At 38.4% G+C, this 23,253-nt stretch overlaps 1 protein-coding gene across 3 annotated transcripts in view; it reads left to right on the forward strand.

The window, feature by feature from the left end:
* CEP112 (centrosomal protein 112) overlaps positions 1 to 23,253 on the forward strand; it is a 519,949-nt gene that overhangs the window by 98,321 nt on the left and 398,375 nt on the right. For all 3 annotated transcript variants that reach the window (XM_053568367.1, XM_053568366.1, XM_053568368.1), the window contains 2 exons: positions 237 to 355; positions 3,193 to 3,336. In XM_053568367.1, coding sequence (XP_053424342.1) covers positions 237 to 355; positions 3,193 to 3,336 — 263 coding nt within the window. The remainder of the gene's footprint in view (positions 1 to 236; positions 356 to 3,192; positions 3,337 to 23,253) is intronic.

The raw sequence follows: 23,253 nt of genomic DNA on the forward strand, positions 1-23,253 counted from the left end.
AAAGGTTGGTCTAGGGAGGGAATAATGACAAGTGCAACCAAGTCTGTGGTGGGAAAAATGTAGAAAAAGAGCAAGGAATAAGAGCTATTTTAGAAAATTGAGAAAGCTTGGTGAAAAACTGAATTATCTCTTAACTGGTACATTGTGTTTTATATGATAAAACTGGTATGTAGTACTTAAAACTGGTTTAACTATGTTTAGAATTGGTTTAACTATGTTTTCATCATTTTCGACAGTTCAGGCCCTTATACGTGACTGTCAAGTTATCAGAGAGACTAAAGAAAACCAGATTGTAGAACTAAAAAAGATATGTGAACAAAGTACAGAATCTCTGAATAATGACTGGGAAAAAAAGGTAAGCTCCATAAATAGTAAAAGAAAATATAAAAACTTGTTCTTCAAAGTAACGTGTTTATTATAAAAATAATAATTTTACAAAATATGCAGAAAATTATGAAAAGAAAAATAATTAAAACTCTGGACTGTTGATAAATAGCACTATTCATATTTTAGTATATTTTCTTTTAGGATTCCATGGTCTATAAAATTGTTTTCATTCAGAAAACATTCTTTACTAATTCTTGAATATATGTTCTGGATTTGTTGCATAGCTAATAGATTTGAAGCAAAATTAATGGCCAAATAACTGTACAACAGTTTTTGGAAAGTAAACCATTTTATTTTATTTTATTTATTTATTTTTTTGTTGTTGGGGATTCATTGAGGGTACAAAGAACCAGGTTACATTGATTGCATGTGTTAGGTAAAGTCCTTCTTATCATTTTTATTTTGTATTTGGGCCATTGGAACATTTCTTTCCTAAAATTTTAGTAACATAATATAATCCAGACTAGAATTTATACTTTAAAATTGTTTTTTATTATTTTAGTTTATTTTTAATTAACATATAATTATACATATTTAGGAGATGCAGTGTGATGTTTTGATACATGGATATATGGTATAATGATTAAATTAGGGTAAATTATACCATTTCTGCCACCTCAAACATTTATCAGTTCTTCCTTTTAATTCCCTCTGTCACTATCAGTTCTTTTGGTGCATTAGATTTTGAACCTGGAAGATTTATGATTTTTGCCACTTCTTTTGTCCCTCATTTAGTATTTTACCAAATCATCCAATTTACTTCTGGTCAAGGACCAATGTGTAGGATGCTGGGCAGGGCTTTTGCATCTCCTATACCTACTGTCAAACTCTGGGTTAAAAAAATCTCCTTGGGAATGTATATGGATGAACTCATTATTAAGACTTTATAGCATGCCTAATAATATTTGGCTAAAATAGCTTATTTGCCTTTTAAAGCCTCCTGGTCTCAGTAACATGGACTCCAATTCTTTTCTAGGTTTGGGAAAGCTGTTTTTGATGTGCTGTGCCTGGTACATAATAGGCATTTCTAAAATTTGTTGGATGAATACATGTTGATCATCTCTAGTTAGATTATTAGACCAGATACACCTATCTGATTCTTACACACATCAGCTAAGTTAGAGCATGTTTGTTTTTGCCAGTGCCATCTTTACCCTTGTAGTCTCAACTATATTTTCCTTGGATGAATTTCAAATGACTCAGACCAACTTATTGTCACCCCTCCAGCAGCTATAGTCCTTTTAGAAAATAACTGTGGGGTGTACCTGAGAAACTACTACATGTTGATGGGCTACTAAATACAGTAGATTTTTGACATTCAGCAGGCATATGTTCTAGGTCCTTTGGGAAATCATAAACCCGAGGAAACATCTATAATATATAATTGTTCCCATAACTACAATCACAAAATTCCAGTTACTCCTTTAGATTCCTTTATCAGAGTTGCCATGCATGTCAGTGACGGCAGTGAAGAAGCACTGGGATTTAGGTGCAGTGGGCTTGGCCATGTTATTGTTTCAGCTAAGTGACTTACTTTTGAATAACAGACCTAATGCTGGTTAAAAATGATTATTGCAACAAAAATACAAATTAAACATATCAGGGACTTGGGGGACCTCCTCAAACTTATCCAAATGATACATATTAAATTGGGGAAACCCAAGGGTCTTCTGTGTGACTATTATAGAGACATTCTTATTCTTCCTGTTCAACTAGAAACCAATAGAAAAGTCAATGGAAAAGTTTTTGAGACCTTACCAGTACTGTTACCATAATTATTGCCTGACCTGCCTCTAGTTCCTACCTCTCAGAGACTTCCTTATTCCTCCAGATCTCCAAAATAAGTCCAATAAGAGCCCATTCTGCCTATATTGTGTCCTTGTCTCTCTCCCCTATTTATGGGTAATGAATTAAATATCTCGTTTGAACTATTTTGGACTCCTAATCTCTCTTCCTATTGAGTGGGCCTGGGGTTGTGTTCAGGGACTAGGTGTTAGAATAAAAATTCCTCTCCCATTAAGATAAGTGAATAAATGTCCATAGACTGTGAGCACAGAGTTTTAGTCCCCTTAGGAAGCTGTCCATTGAACCTTACCTGGACCTCCTGCATTTGCCTTTGTTCTCTTTATTTTAGTTTTAATAGATATTTTGAACCTTTATTCATTTAAATAGTACATACATAGTCTTTATAAATAAAGACCTATGCACATGAATATGTAGTATACAGTTCTCAGGCATCCTACTCATACTTTATTTAACTTAAAAATGTGGTCTGCGTGTCTGTTTTTGTTTATGTGTCTGTGTTTTTGGTAATGGCTAACAGTAGTTTCTTGTTGGGAATTTGAGTAGAGGAGAAAGCATTTTTTAACTTTGCTATTGTCCAAAATTTCATGCGAGTAAGATGAATAATAATAGATATTGCAATAGTATTCCTAATCATTAATAATATTATAATATTTCATTTTTTCTGATTTCAGACTAATATTGGTGTTGCTTAGCTGAGGTATTATATTATCTATCTAACATTAGAAATATTTACCATTTCTACCTGAGGCAGATAATTCTATTTAATATTTGATTATCCATTGAAATTTTCAATTCAGGAAAGCAGAAAAAATTAAATATTTCTTAATTTTGCTCTCTATAGAATATCTTTACTTTGGATCTTTATTTGTGAGTTTTATACCTTTTGTGTTCAGATCACCATGTGTATATATAGAGGAATACAGAAAATGTTTTTTTCTGAATTGCAAAACAGTTTCTCCAATGTTAGTGAAGGAGTCAATTCTTGCTTTCGTTGTGTAGCTCCACAATGCTATAGCAGAAATGGAAAAGGAAAAGTTTGATCTTCAAAAGCGACACACTGAAAACATTCAAGAATTGCTAGAGGACACAAATGCACGTCTGAATAAAATGGAGAATGAATACATGGCGCAGACACAGTCTACAGTGAGTCTTTTATTTTCTTGACATTTTTAGAAACAACCTTCTTAATTTCTATGTCTTCATGCTTCCCTGATGTTCATGGTATATAAATAAGTATGTTATAGAATTAAAAGGAAAAACTTAACCTCCCTACTTGGAACAAATTTATGTGTGTCAGTGGATAGTCCCTTTAAGTTTGATGAGGGATTTGACTCTGGCTTATTTGATGCCACTTTTTAAAAAATATCTTGCCTTTTTTTTCCATTGAATTTCTATTCAGAGATAATTCATTGTCTTTCCTTCTTTTTAACTGAAGAATTGATTGTTTTTTGAAAATGTGTAATGCTACTATGAAGGCAATCAAATAGGGAGCTAGGAGTAGTATGACCACTCTGATACATTTTCTTAATAGATCATTTTGACTGAGGAAGTCAACACAGATGTCACATGGGTAAACCCAAAGTTCCTTCCGAAAAGGACACAGAGGAATGTTACTATATTCAGGCTACACAGCAGAGAGGCCAGTGATGCTGTTCAAGGAGAGGTGGAGGATCCCCCAAAAGAACCTCATTGAGTACATGTTGCAGAGTACAGGTCTGAGGGAGTGAATGTCTGCCTTTTACAAGCTTGCCTCCCTTCCTAAGATCCATAAGCCAGTTCTCCTGGGAGGCTAATATGCATGTAGGTCAGAGCTCCTCACACGCAAGGCTAGTGTACCTCCTCAATCTTGTCACTAATACCTATGGTACCCGACTTACAATGGTTTGACTTACAATTTTTCAGCTTTACAATGGTGCAAAAGCATTCTTCAGGTCCCCATGTGACCATTCTAGGACTTAACCTCATCATAAATTGAGGAGCATCTGGAATTCTACTGAACGTATATCACTTCTGTACCATTGTAAATTTGAAAAATTGTCAGTTTAACCATCGTAAATTGGGGATCATTTGTATAACCTTTATGTTTTTCACTTTCACTACAGTATTCAGTAAATTACATGAGACACTCAACACTTTATTATAAAATAGGCTTTGTGTCAGATAATTTTGCCCAACTGTAGGCAAATGTAAGTGTTCTGAACATATGTAAGGTAGGCTAGGCTAAGTATGATGTTTGGTATGTTAAGTATATTAAATTCATGTCCAAATTGCAGTATTTAAAACTCATAATGGGTTTATTGGAACACAATCCCATTGTAGGTCAAAGAGCGTCTGTATAATGTGAACTCATAGAATGGTCAAATGTTGTATTCCAGGCGTGAACCCAGTGCTCATTTGCCACTTACCACCTCATCAGTCTAGCTTGGTCCAAGTACTTTCTTGAATTTAAAGCTGTGGAATTTGAAAAAGAATTTTGAACAAGTCAGAATTTGAACAGGCATATTGTAGACATGCCTTGAAATTTGTTACTTTGGTCTCTTAGACTAGCACTAAAGCCTATCTCAGAGGGTAAAAGGCAGTGGTATGCCCAGTCATTGGGAACCTAGACTTTTTGGGGTTTGAATTCCAACTCCTCTATAGTTAGAGTACCATATAAGCTATTAAAATGTTAATTTTCCTCGTCTGTGAGATAGAATAACAGTAGTACAATGTAATATAAGTTGTTAGAAATATTAATTAAATTAATATACAGAAATTAATAAGCACTTAATAAGCATTAATAAACAAAGATAATTGTTAATATTTTGTTAAAAAATATAATACCCTTTTTATTTTTTGTTTTTATTAAATCATAACTGTGTACATTGATGCATTTATGGGGTTCAGTGTACTGATTTGATATACAATGTGAAATGCTTACATTGAACTGATTAACACATCTATTACAGTTATACTTTTTTCTTAATAGTTTTGAAATATACCATTGAATCATGCACATTAGGTGAGGTCCCCCCAAATACCCTTCCTCCTCTGCTCTCTCTCCTCTTCCTTTCTACTTCCTGGACGATAGTTATATTTTAACATTTGTATGAATGTGTATTAGTGATTATATATTGATTTCATAGTAGTATTGAGTACATTGGATACCTTTATTTCCATTCTTGAGGTACTTTACTAAGAAGAATATGTTCTAGCTCTATCTAGGTAAACATAAAAGATGTGAAGTTTCCATCTTTTTATGGCTGCATAGTTTCCATAGTGTATGTATAACACAGTTTGTTAATCCATTCATGGGTCAGTGGGCACTTGGGCTGTTTCCATGTCTTGGCAATTATGAATTGGGCTGCAGTGAATATTCTGGTGCAAATTTCTTTGTTATAAAATGATTTTTGATCACCTGGGTATATACTTAGTAGAGGAATTGCAGGATCGAACGGTAGGTCTACTTTTAGTTCCTTGAGCATTCTCCAAACTTCTTTCCAAAAAGGTCATATTAACTCTCATTTCTACTAGCAGTGTAGAAGTATTACCTTCTCTTCATATCCATGCCAACATCTGTAGTTTTGGGATTTTGTTATGTGGGCTAATCTTACTGGAGTTAGATGATATTTCAAAGTGGTTTTGATTTGTATTTCTCTGATGATTAAAGATGATGTGATTTTTTTTCATGTGTTTATAGGTCATGCACCTGTCTTCATCAGAGAAGTTTATGTTCAAGTCTCTTGCCCACATAGAAAAGGGGTTATTTGTTCCTTTCTTATTGATTAGTTTGAGTTCTCTGTGAATTCTAGTTATCCGACCTTTGTCAGAAGCATAACCTGAAAAAATCTTCCCCCATTTCTGAAAGTTGTCTGTTTGCTTTCTTAGTATGTTCTTGGGCATGCAAAAGCTTTTTAGTTTGATCAGATCCCTGTAATATATTTTTGGTGTTGCTTCAATTGCCCAGGGGGTCCTCCTCGTAAAATATTTTTCCAGGTTGATTTCTTCAAGTGTTTTCTCTGCACTCTCTTCTTGTATTTTTATAGTTTCATGTTTTAAGTTTAAATCTTTTATCCAGTGAGAATCAATTTTTGTTAATGGTGAAAGGTGGGGGCCCAGTTTCAGTCTTCTACAGGTCTTCAGGCAGTTCACCCAGCACCATTTGTTAAATAGGGAGTCTTTCCCCCACTGAATGCTTTTGATAGGCTTATCAAAGATCAAATGCTAATAAGTAGCTGGGTTCATCTCTTGGTTCTCTATTCTGTTCCAGAAATATACCTCTCTATTTTTGTGCCAGTACCATGCTGTTTTGATCATTATAGGTTTATAGTATAGCCTGAAGTCTGGTAATATGATACCTCCTGATTTGTTTTTATTTCTGAGAAATGTATTGGCTATTTGAGGTTTATATGATTCCATATAAAATGAAGCACTGTTTTTTCAAGCACTTTCAAGTATGACAGTGGTGCTTTAATAGGGATTGCATTAAATCTGTAGATTGCTTTGGGTAGTATGGACGATACAAGTTGATTCTTTCCAGCCATGATCATGATATGTTTTTCCATTTGTTAACATCTTCAGCTATTTCTTTTCTTAGAATTTCATAATTCTCTTTATAGAGAGATCTTTCACATCCTTTGTTAGGTAAATTCCTAGATATTTCATCTTCTTTGGCACTACTGTAAAAGGAATGGAGTCCTTGACTATATTTTCAGCTTGACTATTGTTGGCATATATAAAAGGTACTGATTTGTAAGTATTGATTTTGTATACTGAGACACTGCTGCTTCTAAGAGTTTTGTAGTTGAGCTCCTGTGATTTTCCAGGTATAGAATCATATCATCAGTGAAGAGTGAAAGTTTGATCTCCTCTGACCCTACTTGGATATCCTTGATTGTCTTCTTTTGCCTGATTGTGATGGCTAAGACTTCCATTACTATGTTGCATAGCAGTGGAGACAATGGGCATCTTTGCCTTGTTCCTGATATAAGTAGAAATGTTTTCAATTTTACTCCATTCAATATGATACTGGCTGTGGGTTTGCCGTAGATGGCCTCTATCAGTTTAAGAACTGTCCCTTCTATGCCTATTTTCTTAAATGTTCTGATCATAAAAGGATACTGGATATTATCAAAAGTTTTTCTCAATTGAGAGAATCATATGGTCTTTGTTTTTTATTTTATTGATGTGATGTATTATATTTATAGATTTGCATATGTTGAACCAACCCTGTAACCCTGGAATAAAACCAATTTGATCATGGTGTATAATTTTTCTGATGTATTGTTGAATTCTGTTTGCTAAGATCTTACTGAATATTTTTGCATCAATATTCATTAATGATATTGGTCTATAACTTTCTTTCTTTGTTGGGTCCTATCCTGGTTTGGAGATCCGGGTGATATTTGCTTCATAGAGTGTGTTGGGAAGTAGTCCTTCTTTTTCTATGCTTTGGAAAGGTTGTATAATATAGGTACTAGTTCCTCTTGAAAGGTTTGATAGAATTCGGATGTGAAGCCATCTGTCCTGGACTTTTTTTTTTGGGAGAGATCATATTGTGGATGCCATTTCAGTGATTGATATATGTCTATTCAAGATTTCTAATTATTTCTATTTGCATCTAGGAAGGTGGCTTGCTTCCAGATATTGGTCCATTTCCTTCAGATTTTCATATTTCTGGGAATAGAGGTTTTTGTATTAATCATTGAGGACTTTTTGAGTTTCTGAGGTGTCTGTTGTTACTTCTCCTTGATTGTTTCTGATAGATGATATTAGAGATTTTACTTTTTTGTTTCTGGTTAGTTTGGCTGAAGGTTTATCAATTTTATTGATCTTTTCAAAAAACCAACTTCTGTTTCATTGATCTTCTGAATGATTCTTTTGTTTTCAATTTCATTTAATTCTGTCCTAATTTTGGTTATTTTCTTCTGCTGGGTTTGGGTTGGAATGTTCTTTGTTTCCCAGTTGCTTGAGATGATCCATTAAGTTGCTGGCTTCCTTTCTTTCTGTTTTCTTGATGAAGGCTTCCAATGCTATAAATTTCCCTCCTAGGACCGCCTTTGCAGTATTTTACAGGTTTTGATAATTTATGTCTTCATTATAATTTTGTTCCAAAGATTTGATGATTTCCTTCTTAATCTCATCTTTGACCCAGCTATCAATAATATGATTATTTAGTTTCCATGACTTTGTTGTAGTATGAATATTCCTGTTCAACTTTTATTCCATGGTAGTCCGAGAAGATACAAGGAATAATTTCTATTCTTTTATATTTGCTGAGATGAGACTTGTGTCCTAAGATATAATCAGTTTTGGAGGATGATCTGTGCACTGATGAGACGAACGTATCAGTTTTATTCAGTTTTATTAGGATGAAATGTTCTGTAGAGGTCTGTAAAATCCATTTGTTCTAGGGTCAGGTTTAAGTCTAATATTTCTTTGTTTAGTTTCTTCTTGGAGGATCTATCTAAAACTGTCAAAGGGGTTTAAAATCTCCAATTATTATAGTGCAGGAAGATATTAAATTATTCATATCCATTAGGGTTTGCTTTATAATTGAGGAACATTCTGGTAAGGTGAATAAATATTATTGAAATCTCTTCATGTTGGGTGTTTCCCTTGACAAATATGTAGTGACCTTCCTTGTCTTTCTTTATCTTTGTTGGTTTAAAGCCAATTGTATCTGCAAATTAAATTGCAACTCCTGCTTTTTTCTGGTTTCCATTTGTCTGTATTATAGATGTCCATCCCTTCACCCTGAGGCTATTTTTATCCTTTAAGGTAAGATGAGATTATTGTATACAGAAGTTATCTAGTCTGGGTTTATGTATTTGGTCAGCCATCCTGTACCTCTTTAGAGGACAATTTAAAACATTCACATTAATTGAGAGAGTTGATAAGCCTGGGTGTCATGTTTTTGACATTCACATTAATTGAGAGAGTTGATAAATGTTTTGGGTGTCTTGTTTTTTGAATGTCCAGTGGATATTTTTAATCCTTTCACCACTGTGGAAGTTGAGTTTTGTTTAAAAATTTCTAGGTGAGTTTACTTTGGTGGTAGAGCAATGTGCTGGTCATTGTGGAGGATGGGTGTGAGAATATCCTGGAGAGCTGGTTTAGTTATGGCAAATTTCTTCACCATTTGTATGTCATTAAAGTATTTGATTTCTCCATTACAAATGAAACTCAGTTTAGCTGGATACAGGATCCTGAGCTGAAAGTTATTTCGTTTTATGAAGGTCGATGACCATTCTCTTCTGGCTTAAAATGTTTTGGCTGAGAGATCTGCAGTCATTCTGATATTTCTCCCTTTGTAGGTGATGCCTTTCTTATGTGTGGCTGCTTGTACTATTTTCTCCTTTATCTTAACTTTGGCAAAGTTAATCACAGTGTTTCTAGGAGATGCTTTATTTGGATTGAGTCTTGCTGGGGTTCTGAAACTGTCTATTGTCTGAAGTTCTGTATCTCTTGCAATGCTTGGGAAATTCTCCTCCATAATCTCTTGGAGTAGAGCATGTGTACCTTTAGGACCATCCTCTTCTCCTTCAGGAATTCCTGTAAGACAAATGTTTGATCTTTTGGAGTGATCCCACAAATATGTCAGGGAATGACTTTTTTTGCTTTCCATTTGTCTGCCTCTTTGAGCACTTGGGAACATTCAAAAGCTTTGTCTTCAATTTCAGAGATCCTTTTTTCTGCCTGGTCAACTCCATTACTGATGGATTCCACTGTATTTTGGAGTTCATTGAATAACTTTTTCATTTCCTTGAGCTCTGCTATCTTTTTACTCATTGTGTCCATATCTTTGATGAGTTTGTTGTTGATGGTGACTTTGTCTCTTAATTCATCAATTTCTTGAGATAACTTTAGAACTACTGTTTCGAGTGCAATTTCTATCTTTTCTTCCATTCTATTCATTTTATTTGCCATATTCTGAATTGAATTTCTGACATTTCAGCCATGTGTATGTATGGTATCTTCAGTTGTATCTCTTTTTTACTCCTTGGTGGCAGTGTATGTGTGTGTGTGTGTGTGTGAGAGAGAGAAATACTCTGGTTATTCATCTTGCCAGAGTTCTTCCACTGGTTCTGCACCATGTTAATTGTTCACCATTTGGTTATTAAAACTGGTAGGGTGAGATTGAATTGGGGTTGTCAGTCAGTAGAGATAATCAGCCCTTTACCTAAGTGCTAGGCTTTGTAATTGTGGCTTATCTCCTACAACTTTACAAAGACCCCTTTTACAGTTTTGGCTGGAGACTCTGAGGACCTACTTGGTGAGATAGTGTAAACTGGCTCTGTTTTGAAATCAGCCAACCTCTACTCTGTCCTTAGAAGCTACAGGATTAGGTTTAGATCTAAGCTGTGGAGTAATACAGATAGCTATGATGCTCCACTAGTGGGGAATAAAGAGGACATGGGAAGAGGACTTCGAATGTCAACCCCCGGTGACAGCCCCAGACATGAGTTCCAATCACATTGTCTCAGCAGCACAAACCTTGCTCAACAGAGAGGGATCCAAGAGTCTCCAACAGTACAATTGGAGCCAGGAGTTCATACCCCTGACTGCCATACTCAGTCCACACTGGTGTCTACTTCTCTGCTCACCAACCCAGTTGGAGCTGGGGACCATGCCCCACCTGCTGGTCTCAGTCCCCACCCTGTGAGTCTCTGCTCACCTTCCCAGTTGGAGTCAGGGGACCATGCCCTTCCCTCAGGTCTTGGTCCACACCCAACAAGCCTTTGCTCATGGGTCCAGTTGGTTCCAGGGACCAGCCCTTCCCGCTGAACTCAGTCCACACCAGGCAACCACTCTCCTGCTTGTGGGCACCATCCGAGCTGGGGATTCTGCACCCCTTCCTGCCAGACAGCCCAAACAAAGGGTCAACACCACCACTGGCTGGGCAAAGTTACAACCAGGGGACTGTTCCTTTTCCCGCGAGTGTCCCTCTCTTCCCATGTCCTCTTTCTTCCCCACTAGTCACAGATTCTGTCCTGATGTTTGGTGGTGCACACTATGCCCAAATCTCTCAGTAAATGACCAAACATGCTGCACTCTGCAAGGGGTAGAACTCCAGACCGCCATGTGGGGGTGGAAGGGTGGACTGGGAGTTTGGAATTGTGGGGGAAGATATTTGTTCAATTTTGTGCCTGGTGGGTTGGTGTCTAGGTTCATATATGGGACCTCCTTGGAGAAAGAAACCCGATGTTTAGTAGCTATCTTCAGCTCTCTCACAGAGAGCCCACTGCAGGCCTTGGGGGAGGGGTCTCCTGGTCTCTAGTCAAGAGGCTTTGTGCCTGTAATTTGTTTTCTTGAATCCTCTTCCTTGAAGTCACAGCTCGCTTAACTTTTTTGTTGGCTCAGCTTTCCACTTTTGGCTCATAGAGTCCCATTCTGTCCAGTTTTTCTCTTGCTGCTGAGGAGCCTCTCCTGAGGGTTGCTACTAGTCGCCCAGCTTCCCCCAACATACATTTTGAATATAATAATATAATGATAAGATAGACACGAATAATTATCAAGAGAGACATACAAATGAGAAAAGAAAGACTTATTTTCAGAAATGAATCAACATTTGTTTGAAGTTGGAGGGTTGAACGTAGTTTTTGCCTCCATTTCCTGCTATAAAAATGACAGGAAGAGGGATTAGAAAAAAATAAACCCAAATGGGCAAAGAGAATGGGAGAACAATATAATTTTTGGAACTAGACAGGTAATGGTTGAATTGAAACTGACCTAGCATAATCAAGAAAGCATAGGCCTGAATCAACAGTGAGGAAATCTGAGAAGCAAGCTGAGTTACACCATTGAGACCTCTGATGGCTCAAGACATCGTGGAAGAGAGTGTATGAGTGTTGTTTCAACACATAGATTTCTAGAAGGTCTATTTAAGAAGCAGCTAAATGTTGAATTTGGTAATAGGTACAAGGGAGTTTATTATACTATTCCTTCTAATTTCTTAGTTATTTAAAGTGTCCCATAATGCAACTTTTTTGAAATGATAAACAACAAAAAAACAACCAAATGTTTATATCTTTTATCCTATTTCATGAAGCATCCAACTTAGAAGAAGACATTAGACTATGTTCTGGAGAGAATAAAGCAGTCTGTAGATTAAAGACATCAGACATAGTTGAGATTTTTACCATAGCAGTTTGAAAAGCTTGTGGGGAACAGATCCCAGGAGTTCTTGAGAATCTAATCCTTTGAATGGCCAGATTATAAATTGCTGTAGCCCCCTCCCAAAGAAAACACAACACAAAAATTGAGTCATTTATAAGGGGAAAATGTATTGGTGCTTTCAGATGTCTTTATTTCAGTATTCAATGTTAGAAGATAGTGGAGCTTTTGGTAATATCTAGCATCCTTGATGGGGGGAGACAAGATGGCGGACTGAAGCCAGCTTTCAACAAAGGCTCCCGTCCAGAAGGAGAGTTAAGGGACAGGAATTTAGTAAGTATCCTGGTGGACTTGAGCCTCACCAAGAGAGAAGGCTGAAAAACGCACATCAACACCGCTGAGGCAAGTTGTGATCACAAGGACGCAAACAAAAGGTACAAAATCCACCACCAAGCGGACGGGAGTCCCCCTCCCCCATGAGACCGGCTCAAGAGCCCCACAATTGAACAAGCGGGCAGAAATTAAAGGCCCTCCCACTACATTCCACGGGAGAGACCTTCTAAAAACTGGACCTACCTCCCCTACTGGGGTGCCGTGGCATTCTCCTGCCAGACATAGGGCTGAATAAAACTTTGGGAATCCTTTGCCGGCAACCCTGAATCCCCGGCGCTCCCCTCCCGCCCACTGAGGTCTGGAGGCCTGTCCCCCAGGACTTCGGATCCTTGGGTGATTTCTCAAGGGGAGTGGACAGTCCCCGAGTTGCGACTGGTCAGCATTGACTCTGAGGCACGCAAGTGAGGAGAGGGCACCGGGCTGAGGGGGAGTCACACCTCGCGGCACGGGGCCCAAGACTGAATAAGACTCTGGCCTCCCCACTGAGAGCTGAGAACGCCTACTCTCACTCGGGGTCTGAGGGCCTATCCCCCAGGAGTTCAGCTCCTTGGGTGATTTCTCGAGGGGAGTGCACAGTGCCTGAGCTGCGTCAGGTCAGCGCTGACTCTGGGATACGTGAGCGAGGAGAGGGCACTCTGCTGAGGGGAAATCAAGCCTTGGCGGCACTTCCCTGCGGTGCAGTGCAGGAGCCCTCCCCAGACCGTAGTATTGCGTAAAACTGAATGAAACTCTAGCTTCCCACCCCCACTCCCAATCGGGGTCTGGGGGCCCATCCCCCAAGAGTTCTGATTCTTGGGGGCTCTTAAGGGGTGTGGACCCAGCACAAACTGCGGTGCTCAGTGCTGACTCTGGGGCGCGGGACAGAGGAGAAAAGGGTCGCCTGAGTGCCCACACCAGAGCAGCAGTTCCCTGGAGGTAGATCAACAGCTGTTTTTTCTTTAACGGCAGAACGCTCACTTCTGGATATTCTGAGGCCACACCCCCTGTCTCCCTGGGCAACCAGAGGAGGCCACCGGGTGACACGGCTCACAAACCCGGGAAGCTTCCAGGGTGGGGCCGACCCAGAGAGGTGTTCAGACGCAATTCTCCAGCAGCAAAGACGTTTGAACTCAAAACAGCCCGTCTACTGTAGGCGACGACAGGAACAGAGACAGAACCTCACAAAGTTGTCTGTTCTGTTCTGTTAGCAGCATCCATCAGGGACGGGGCTAAGCCTGAGTGAACACCTCCTTCCCATCACCTGCATCAAACACTCAAAGATGTCAGGCCCCATCTCCTCCTGCTAGATAGCGGCAGTCTGCGGGGGCCTGGCAGACTTCCTTGCGATTCAGGCAGGTGCAAACCCCTGGAGTGTCTGTTCACTGCAGGCAACTGGGTTAGCCATCTGCAGAGATACCAGTGACTGGGTCCGACGGAGGGGCAAGGTGGGGAAGGAGACGTCAACCTTCCCAGACTGCTCTCTTTGCTGGGTGGCTCCTCCTGACTCCACGCTGCACTGGGGTGAACTGTGTCAGAGGAGTCACCAGGCCCCTGTGATCCAGTTCCCAGAGACCTCTTGAACCCTTCCACCCGAGACAAGTGCCGATTGAGACAGTTGATTTGGACCTTTTGAACTGGGCTAATAGACTGAGGACTTTTCAGGCGGTGCCCTGGGTGTGAGATTGTAGGAAGGTTTGATTCTCCTTTTCCAACTGGGGCCAGAGGTGGGCAGGCGGGGTGACTTAATTGCTGATTTTTCCACACAGCTGAGACTTCAAGCCAGAGTAGAAGTTGCAATAGGATCGAACAGAAACCAGCTGAAAACAAGACAGAACCACTTTGCTCCACCACACCAGACAGGGCCCCAGTTTCTCAGGCCACAACACTGTACGGGCCCTCGATAAAACCCCAGGGGAAAAACCAAAGGGAGTAAACCATGGGGCGGAATCAGCGGAAAAACTCTGGTAACATGAATAACCAGAATAGATCAACCCCCCCAAGAAAAGATACGGCAGATGTGATAGAAGATCCCATTCATAAACAACTGGCTGAGATGTCAGAAGTCGAATTCAGAATTTGGTTTGCAGACAAGATTAATAAAATGGAATTAGGAATTCGAGGAGAAATTCAAAAATCGTCTCAAGAATTTAACGAATTTAAAGACAAAACCACCAAAGACTTAGACACACTGAAACAAGAACTTACAGCCCTCAAAGATATGAAAAATACAGTAGAATCCCTCAGTAACAGAATGGAGCAAGCAGAAGAAAGGATTTCTGACATTGAAGATAAAGTCTTCGAAATCTCCCAATCTCTCAAAGAGGAAGAGAAATGGAGAGCAAAAACGGATCACTCACTCAGAGAACTCTCAGATAATTCGAAAAAAAACAACATAAGGGTTATAGGAATTTCGGAGAACGATGAAGTGGCTGCCAAGGGCACAGAGGCCCTTCTACATGAAATTATGAAAGAAAATTTTCCAGACATGCCCAGAGAATCTGAAATTCAGATAGCAGACAGCTTCAGAACCCCAGCACGATTCAACCCCAATAAGCCATCTCCCAGACATATCATAATTAGCTTCACTAAAGTTAACATGAAAGAGAAGATTCTCAAAGCAGCCCGGCGAAAGAAAACTATAACGTACAAAGGTAAGAATATTAGAATAACTGCAGATCTCTCTGCTGAAACTTTTCAAGCAAGAAGAGGCTGGTCATCAACTTTTAATCTCCTAAAGCAAAAAAACTTTCAACCCAGGATCTTGTATCCAGCTAAACTGAGTTTCATCTATGATGGAGAAATTAAATACTTCAATGACATTCATATGTTAAAAAAATTTGCCATAAGTAAATCTGCTCTTCAGGATGTTCTCAGACCTATCCTCCACAATGACCAACCCAATCCTATACCACAAAAGTAAACTTACTCAGAAACTTCGGATCAAACTCCAACTTCCACACTGGCGAAAGGATTAAAAATGTCCACTGGACCTTTGAAAAACTCGATACCCAAAATTCCACCAGACTTATCAATACTCTCCATCAATGTGAATGGCTTAAACTGTCCTCTAAAGAGGCATAGGTTAGCTGACTGGATACAAAAACTCAAGCCAGATATTTGTTGCATACAAGAGTCACATCTCAACTTAAAAGACAAATACAGACTCAGGGTGAAAGGATGGTCATCCATATTTCAGGCAAATGGTAATCAGAAAAAAGCAGGTGTTGCAATTTTATTTGCAGATACAGTAGGCTTTAAACCATCAAAAGTAAGGAAGGACAAGAATGGTCACTTCATATTTGTTAAGGGTAATACTCAATATGACGAGATCTCAATTATTAATATCTATGCACCCAACCAGAATGCACCTCAATTTATAAGAGAAACTCTAACAGACATGAGTAACTTGATTTCCTCCAGCTCCATAATCGTTGGAGATTTCAACACTCCCTTGGCAGTGTTGGATCGATCCTCCAGAAAGAAGCTGAGCAAAGAAATCTTAGATTTAAACCTAACCATCCAATATTTAGATTTAGCAGACATCTACAGAACATTTCATCCCAACAAAACTGAATACACATACTTCTCATCAGCCCACGGAACTTACTCCAAAATTGATCACATTTTAGGTCACAAGTCTAACCTCAGTAAATTTAAAGGAATAGAAATTATTCCATGCATCTTCTCGGACCATCATGGAATAAAACTTGAGATGAGTAACAACAGGAATCTGCATACCCATACAAAAACATGGAAGTTAAATAACCTTATGCTGAATGATAGCTGGGTCAGAGATGAGATTAAGAAAGAAATCACCAATTTTTTGGAACAAAACGACAATGAAGACACAAACTATCAGAACCTCTGGGACACTGCAAAGGCAGTTCTAAGAGGGAAATTTATAGCACTGCAAGCCTTCCTCAAGAGAACGGAAAGAGAGGAAGTTAACAACTTAATGGGACATCTCACGCAACTGGAAAAGGAAGAACATTCCAACCCCAAACTCAGTAGAAGAAAAGAAATAACCAAAATTAGAGCAGAATTAAATGAAATTGAAAACAAAAGAATAATACAACAGATCAATAAATGAAAAAGCTGGTTTTTTTGAAAAGGTCAATAAAATAGATAAACCTCTGGCCAACCTAATCAGGAAAAAAAGAGTAAAATCTCTAATATCATCAATCAGAAACAACAAAGATGAAATAACCACAGACTCATCAGAAATCCAAAAAATCCTTAATGAATATTACAAGAAACTTTATTCTCAGAAATATGAAAATCTGAAGGAAATAGACCGATACTTGGAAGCACGCCACCTTCCAAGACTTAACCAGAATCAAGTGGAAATGTTGAACAGACCCATATCAAGTTCAGAAATAGCATCAACTATACAAAACCTCCCTAAAAAGAAAAGCCCGGGACCAGATGGTTTCATGTCAGAATTCTACCAAACCTTTAAAGAGGAATTAGTACCTATATTACTCAACCTGTTCCAAAATGTAGAAAACGAAGGAAGACTACCCAACACGTTCTATGAAGCAAACATCACCCTGATCCCCAAACCAGGAAAAGACCCAACAAGAAAAGAAAATTATAGACTAATATCACTAATGAATATAGATGCAAAAATATTCAACAAGATCCTAACAAACAGAATCCAGCAACACATCAAACAAATTATACATCATGACCAAGTTGGTTTTATCCCAGGGTCTCAAGGCTGGTTCAATATACGTAAATCTATAAATGTAATTCAGCACATAAACAAAAAAACATAGACCATATGATTCTCTCAATTGATGCAGAAAAAGCTTTTGATAATATCCAGCATCCCTTCATGATCAGAACACTCAAGAAAATTGGTCTAGAAGGGACTTTTCTTAAACTGATAGAGGCTATCTATAGCAAACCCACAGCCAATATCATATTGAATGGAGTTAAATTGGAATCATTTCCACTCAGATCAGGAACCAGACAAGGCTGCCCATTGTCTCCATTGCTTTTCAACATTGTAATGGAAGTTTTAGCCACCGCAATTAGGGAAGAAAAGGCGATCAAGGGTATCCATATAGGGTCAGAAGAGATCAAACTATCGCTCTTCACAGATGATATGATTGTGTATCTGGAAAACACTAGGGACTCTACTACAAAACTCCTAGAAGTGATCAAGGAATACAGCAGCGTCTCAGGTTACAAAATCAACATTCATAAATCGGTAGCCTTTATATACACCAACAACAATCAAATTGAAAAAGCAGTTAAGGACTCTATCCCATTCACAGTAGTGCCAAAGAAGATGAAATATTTGGGAATTTACCTAACAAAAGACGTGAAAGATCTCTATAAAGAGAACTATGAAACTCTAAGAAAAGAAATAGCTGAAAATGTTAACAAATGGAAAAACATACCATGCTCATGGCTAGGAAGAATCAACATTATCAAAATGTCCATACTACCCAAAGCAATATATAATTTCAACGCACTCCCTATTAAAGCTCCACTGTCATATTTTAAAGATCTTGAAAAACATTACTTCGTTTTATATGGAATCAGAAAAATCTCGAATAGCCAAGACATTACTCAGAAATAAAAACAAAACAGGAGGAATCACACTACCAGACCTCAGACTTTACTACAAATCGATAGTGATCAAAACAGCATGGTATTGGCACAAAAACAGAGAAGTAGATATCTGGAACAGAATAGAGAACCAAGAGATGAATCCAGCTACTTCCCGGTATTTGATTTTTGACAAGCCAATTAAAAACATTCAGTGGGGAAAAGATTCCCTATTTAACAAATGGTGCTGGGTGAACTGGCTGGCAACCTGCAGAAGACTGAAATTGGACCCACACCTTTCACCATTAACTAAGATAGACTCTCATTGGATTAAAGATTTAAACTTAAGACATGAAACTATAAAAATACTAGAGGAGAATGCAGGGAAAACCCTTGAAGAAATTGGTCTGGGTGAGTATTTCATGAGGAGAACCCCCCGGGCAATTGAAGCAGCTTCAAAAATACACTACTGGGACTTGATCAAACTAAAAAGCTTCTGCACAGCTAAGAACACAGTAAGCAGAGCAAGCAGACAGCCCTCAGAATGGGAGAAGATATTTGCAGGGTATATCTCTGACAAAGGTTTAATAACCAGAATCCACAGAGAACTCAAACGCATCAGCAAGAAAAAAACAAGGGATCCCATCGCTGGGCAAGGGATTTGAAGAGAAACTTCTCTGAAGAAGACAGGCGCACGGCCTTCAGACATATGAAAAAATGCTCATCATCTTTAATCATCAGAGAAATGCAAATCAAAACTACTTTGAGATATCATCTAACTGCAATGAGACTAGCCTATATCACAAAATCTCAAGACCAGAGATGTTGGCGTGGATGCGGAGAAAAGGGAACACTTCTGCACTGCTGGTGGGAATGCAAATTAATACATTCCTTTTGGAAAGATATATGGAGAACACTCAGAGATCTAAAAATAGATCTGCCATTCAATCCTGTAATTCCTCTGCTGGGCATATACCCAGAAGACCAAAAATCACACCATAACAAAGATATTTGTACCAGAATGTTTATTGCAGCCCAATTCATAATAGCTAAGTCATGGAAAAAGCCCAAGTGCCCATCGATCCACGAATGGATTAATAAATTGTGGTATATGTATACCATGGAATACTATGCAGCCTTAAAGAAAGATGGAGACTTTACCTCTTTCATGTTTACATGGATGGAGCTGGAACATATTCTTCTTAGTAAAGTATCCCAAGAATGGAAGAAAAAATACCCAATGTACACAGCCCTACTATGAAACTAATTTGGGACTCTCACATGAAAGCTATAACCCAGCTACAACTTAACAATAGGGGGAAGTGGGAAAGGGGGTGTGTGGGTAGAGGGAGGGGAATCGGTGGGATCACACCTGTGGTGCATATTACAGGGGTGTTTGCGAAACTTGGTAAATGTAGAATGTAAATGTTTTGGCACAGTAACTGAGATAACGCCGGAAAGGCTATGTTAACGACTGTGATAAAAATGTGTCAAATGGTTTATGAAGTGAGTGATGCCCCATAATCATATCATTGTATACAGTTATGATTTAATAAAAAAAAATATCTAGCATCCTTTTATGATCAGAACACTTAAGAAAATCGGTTTAGAAGGGACATTTCTTAAACCGATAGAGGCCATGTACAGCAGACCTACAGCCAATATTATATTGAGTGGAGTAAAATTGAAAACATTTCCACTTAGATCAGGAACCAGGCAAGGTTGCCCACTACCTCCACTGCTTTTTAACATTGTAGTGGAAGTCTTAGCCATTGCAATTAGGCAAGAGAAGGCAATCAAGGGTATCCATATAGGGTCAAAGGAGATCAAACTTTCACTTTTCGCAGATGATATGATTGTATACCTGGAAAACCCCAGGGACTCAACCACAAAACTCTTAGAAGTGATCAAGGAAATATAGCAGTGTCTCAGGCTACAAAATAAATCTCACAAATCAGTAGCATTCATATATACCAACAATAGTCAAGCTGAAAAAATAGTCATGGACTCTATTCCCTTTACAATAGTGCCAAAGGGGGCGGCGCCTGTGGCTCAGTCGGTAGGGCGCCGGCCCCATATACCGAGGGTGGCGGGTTCAAACCCGGCCCTGGCCAAACTGCAACCAAAAAATAGCCGGGCGTTGTGGCGGCCGTCTGTAGTCCCAGCTACTCAGGAGGCTGAGGCAAGAGAATCGCTTAAGCCCAGGAGTTGGAGGTTGCTGTGAGCTGTGTGAGGCCATGGCACTCTACCGAGGGCCATAAAGTGAGACTCTGTCTCTACAAAAAAAAAAAAAAAAATACAGTAGTGCCAAAGAAAATGAAATATCTGGGAGTGTACCTAACAAAGGACGTGAAAGATCTCTATAAAGAGAACTGTGAAAGTCTGAGAAAAAAAATAGCCGAAGATGTCAACAAATGGAAAAACATACCCGCTCATGGCTGGGAAGAATCAACATTGTTAAAATGTCTATACTACCCAAAGCAATCTACAGATTCAATGCAATCCCCATTAAAGCACCTCTGTTATACTTTAAAGATCTGGAAAAACTAGTACTTCATTTTATAGGGAAACAGAAAAAACCTCGAATAGCCAAGACATTACTCAGAAATAAAAACAAATCAGGTGGACTCATGCTACCAGACTTCAGACTATACTACAAATGTATAGTAATCAAAACAGCATTGTATTGGCACAAAAATAGAGAGGTAGATGTATGGAACAGAATTGAGAACCAAGAGATGAATGCAGACACTTATTGTCATTTGATCTTCGAAAAGCCTATCAAAAACTAAAATTGGGGGAAAGACTTCTTCTTTAACAAATGGTGCTGGGTGAATTCGCTGGCAACTTGTAGAAGACTGAAACTGGACCCACACCTTTCACCTCTAACAGAAATACTCTCAATGGATAAAAGACTTAAACCTAAGACATGAAACCATAAAGATACTTGGAAAGAGTGCAGGGGAAACACTGAAGAAATTGGCCTGGGAGAAATCTTTATGAGGAGGACCCCCAGGGCAATTGAAGCAATACCAAAAATACATTACAGGGATCTGATCAAACTAAAAAGCTTGTGCACTGCCAAGAATACAGTAAATAAAGCAAGTAGACTGCCCTCAGAATGGGAGGGGATACTTGCAGGTTACGTTTCTGACAAAGGTCTGATTACAAGAATCCACAGGAAACTCAAACTTACTAATAAGAAAAGAACAAGTGATCCCATTTCACTATGATCAAGAGACCTGAACAGAAGCTTCTGCGAAGAAGACAGGCACATGGTCTACAGACACATGAAAAATTGCTCGTCACTTAATCATCAGAGAAATGCAAATCAAAACCACTTTGAGATACCATCTAATTCCAGTAAGAGTAGCCCACATCACAAAATCCCCAAACTACAGATGTTGGAGTGGATGTAGACAGAAGGGAACACTTCTCCACTGCTGATGGGAATGCAAACTAATACATTCCTTTTGGAAAGAAGGGATCTAAAAATTGACCTGCCATTGAACCCTACAATTCCTCTATCCAAAAGACCAAAAATCACTTTGCAAAAAAGATATTTTTACCAAATTATTCATTGCAGCTCAATTTATAATAGCCAAGTCATGGAAGAAGCCCAAGTGCCCATTGACCCATGAATGGATTAATAAATTGTGGTATATGTATACCATGGAATACTATGCAGCCTCAAAAAAGATGGAGCCTTTACCTCTTTTATGTTTACATGGAGGGACCTGGGACATATTCTTCTGAGTAAAGTATCTCATGAATGGAGGAAAAAGTATGTACTCAGTACTTCTATGAAACCAACTTATATTTACTCACACTTTCTTATGAAAAATAGAACACAACTATACCCTGGATAAAGGAGAGAAATGGAGTGGGAAGGGAGGAGAGTGTGGAGGTTTGATAGAGTGAGGGTAAAAGGTGAGGCCACATCTATGGAGCATATTGCAAGGGTACAAGTCAAATCTGTCAAATGTAGAACATAAATGTCTTAACATAATAAGTAAATGAGACAAAAGCTATGTTGATTGGTTTGATATAACCACATTAGATTGTATAAAAAAACCAACACATTGAACCCCACATATGCATAAATGTATTCATGATCTATGTGTATATGACTTAATAAAAAGAAGATAGTCGAGCCACATCTAAAATATAAACATTAGAAAAATGTGCCCCCCAGATGGTTTTCAATACAAAGGATATGAGCAATTTTGAACATCAGCAAATATCCTTGATTTTTATATATATTAAATACTCTTATAATGTCTCTAGTTGCAGGCTTTCTGGCTTTATTTTGAGCCCTTTAAACTTGAGTTTTTTTCATTTTTCTGCATTTATTATTTCCTTGAAAAAATCTTCCTACCTAAGGTCTTATTTTATGTTTCCTATCTCCTTGTTTTATTCTTTATCCTTTACCTCTAGGATAGTTTTGTGTTCCAATCTACTCATCAGTTAAGGCTGTAGTGGACATACTCCTGCTTATTACACTTTTTAAGTATTTTTTTATAACTAGTATTTTCTTTTTTTTTGTAGAGACAGAGTCTCACTGTATCGCCCTTGGGTAGAGTGCCGTGGCGTCACACGGCTCACAGCAACCTCTAACTATTGGGCTTACACGATTCTTTTACCTCAGCCTCCCGAGCAGCTGGGACTACAGGCGCCTGCCACAACGCCCAGCTATTTTTTTGTTGCAGTTTGGCCGGGGCTGGGTTTGAACCCGCCACCCTTGGCATATGGGGCCGGCGCCCTACTCACGGAGCCACAGGTGCCGCCCCTATAACTAGTATTTTCATTTGACTTTAAAAAACAATTTATTTTTTCACTTGTTAATAATATTATTTTCTTCTTAAGTATATTTATCAGGCTTATTTAAAATTATTGGCCTTTCTCTTGATATAATTCACCTTCAGAATATTATATGTTATAAATTATAATATATGGTATATGTATTATATTAATTATATGTGTTAATTACTTACATATTGTTAATACAAGTATTGCTGACTTTCTTTCATAGTT

The sequence above is a fragment of the Nycticebus coucang genome, chromosome 18 (genome assembly GCF_027406575.1).
Source record: "Nycticebus coucang isolate mNycCou1 chromosome 18, mNycCou1.pri, whole genome shotgun sequence".
Classification (NCBI taxonomy): Eukaryota; Metazoa; Chordata; class Mammalia; order Primates; family Lorisidae; genus Nycticebus; species Nycticebus coucang.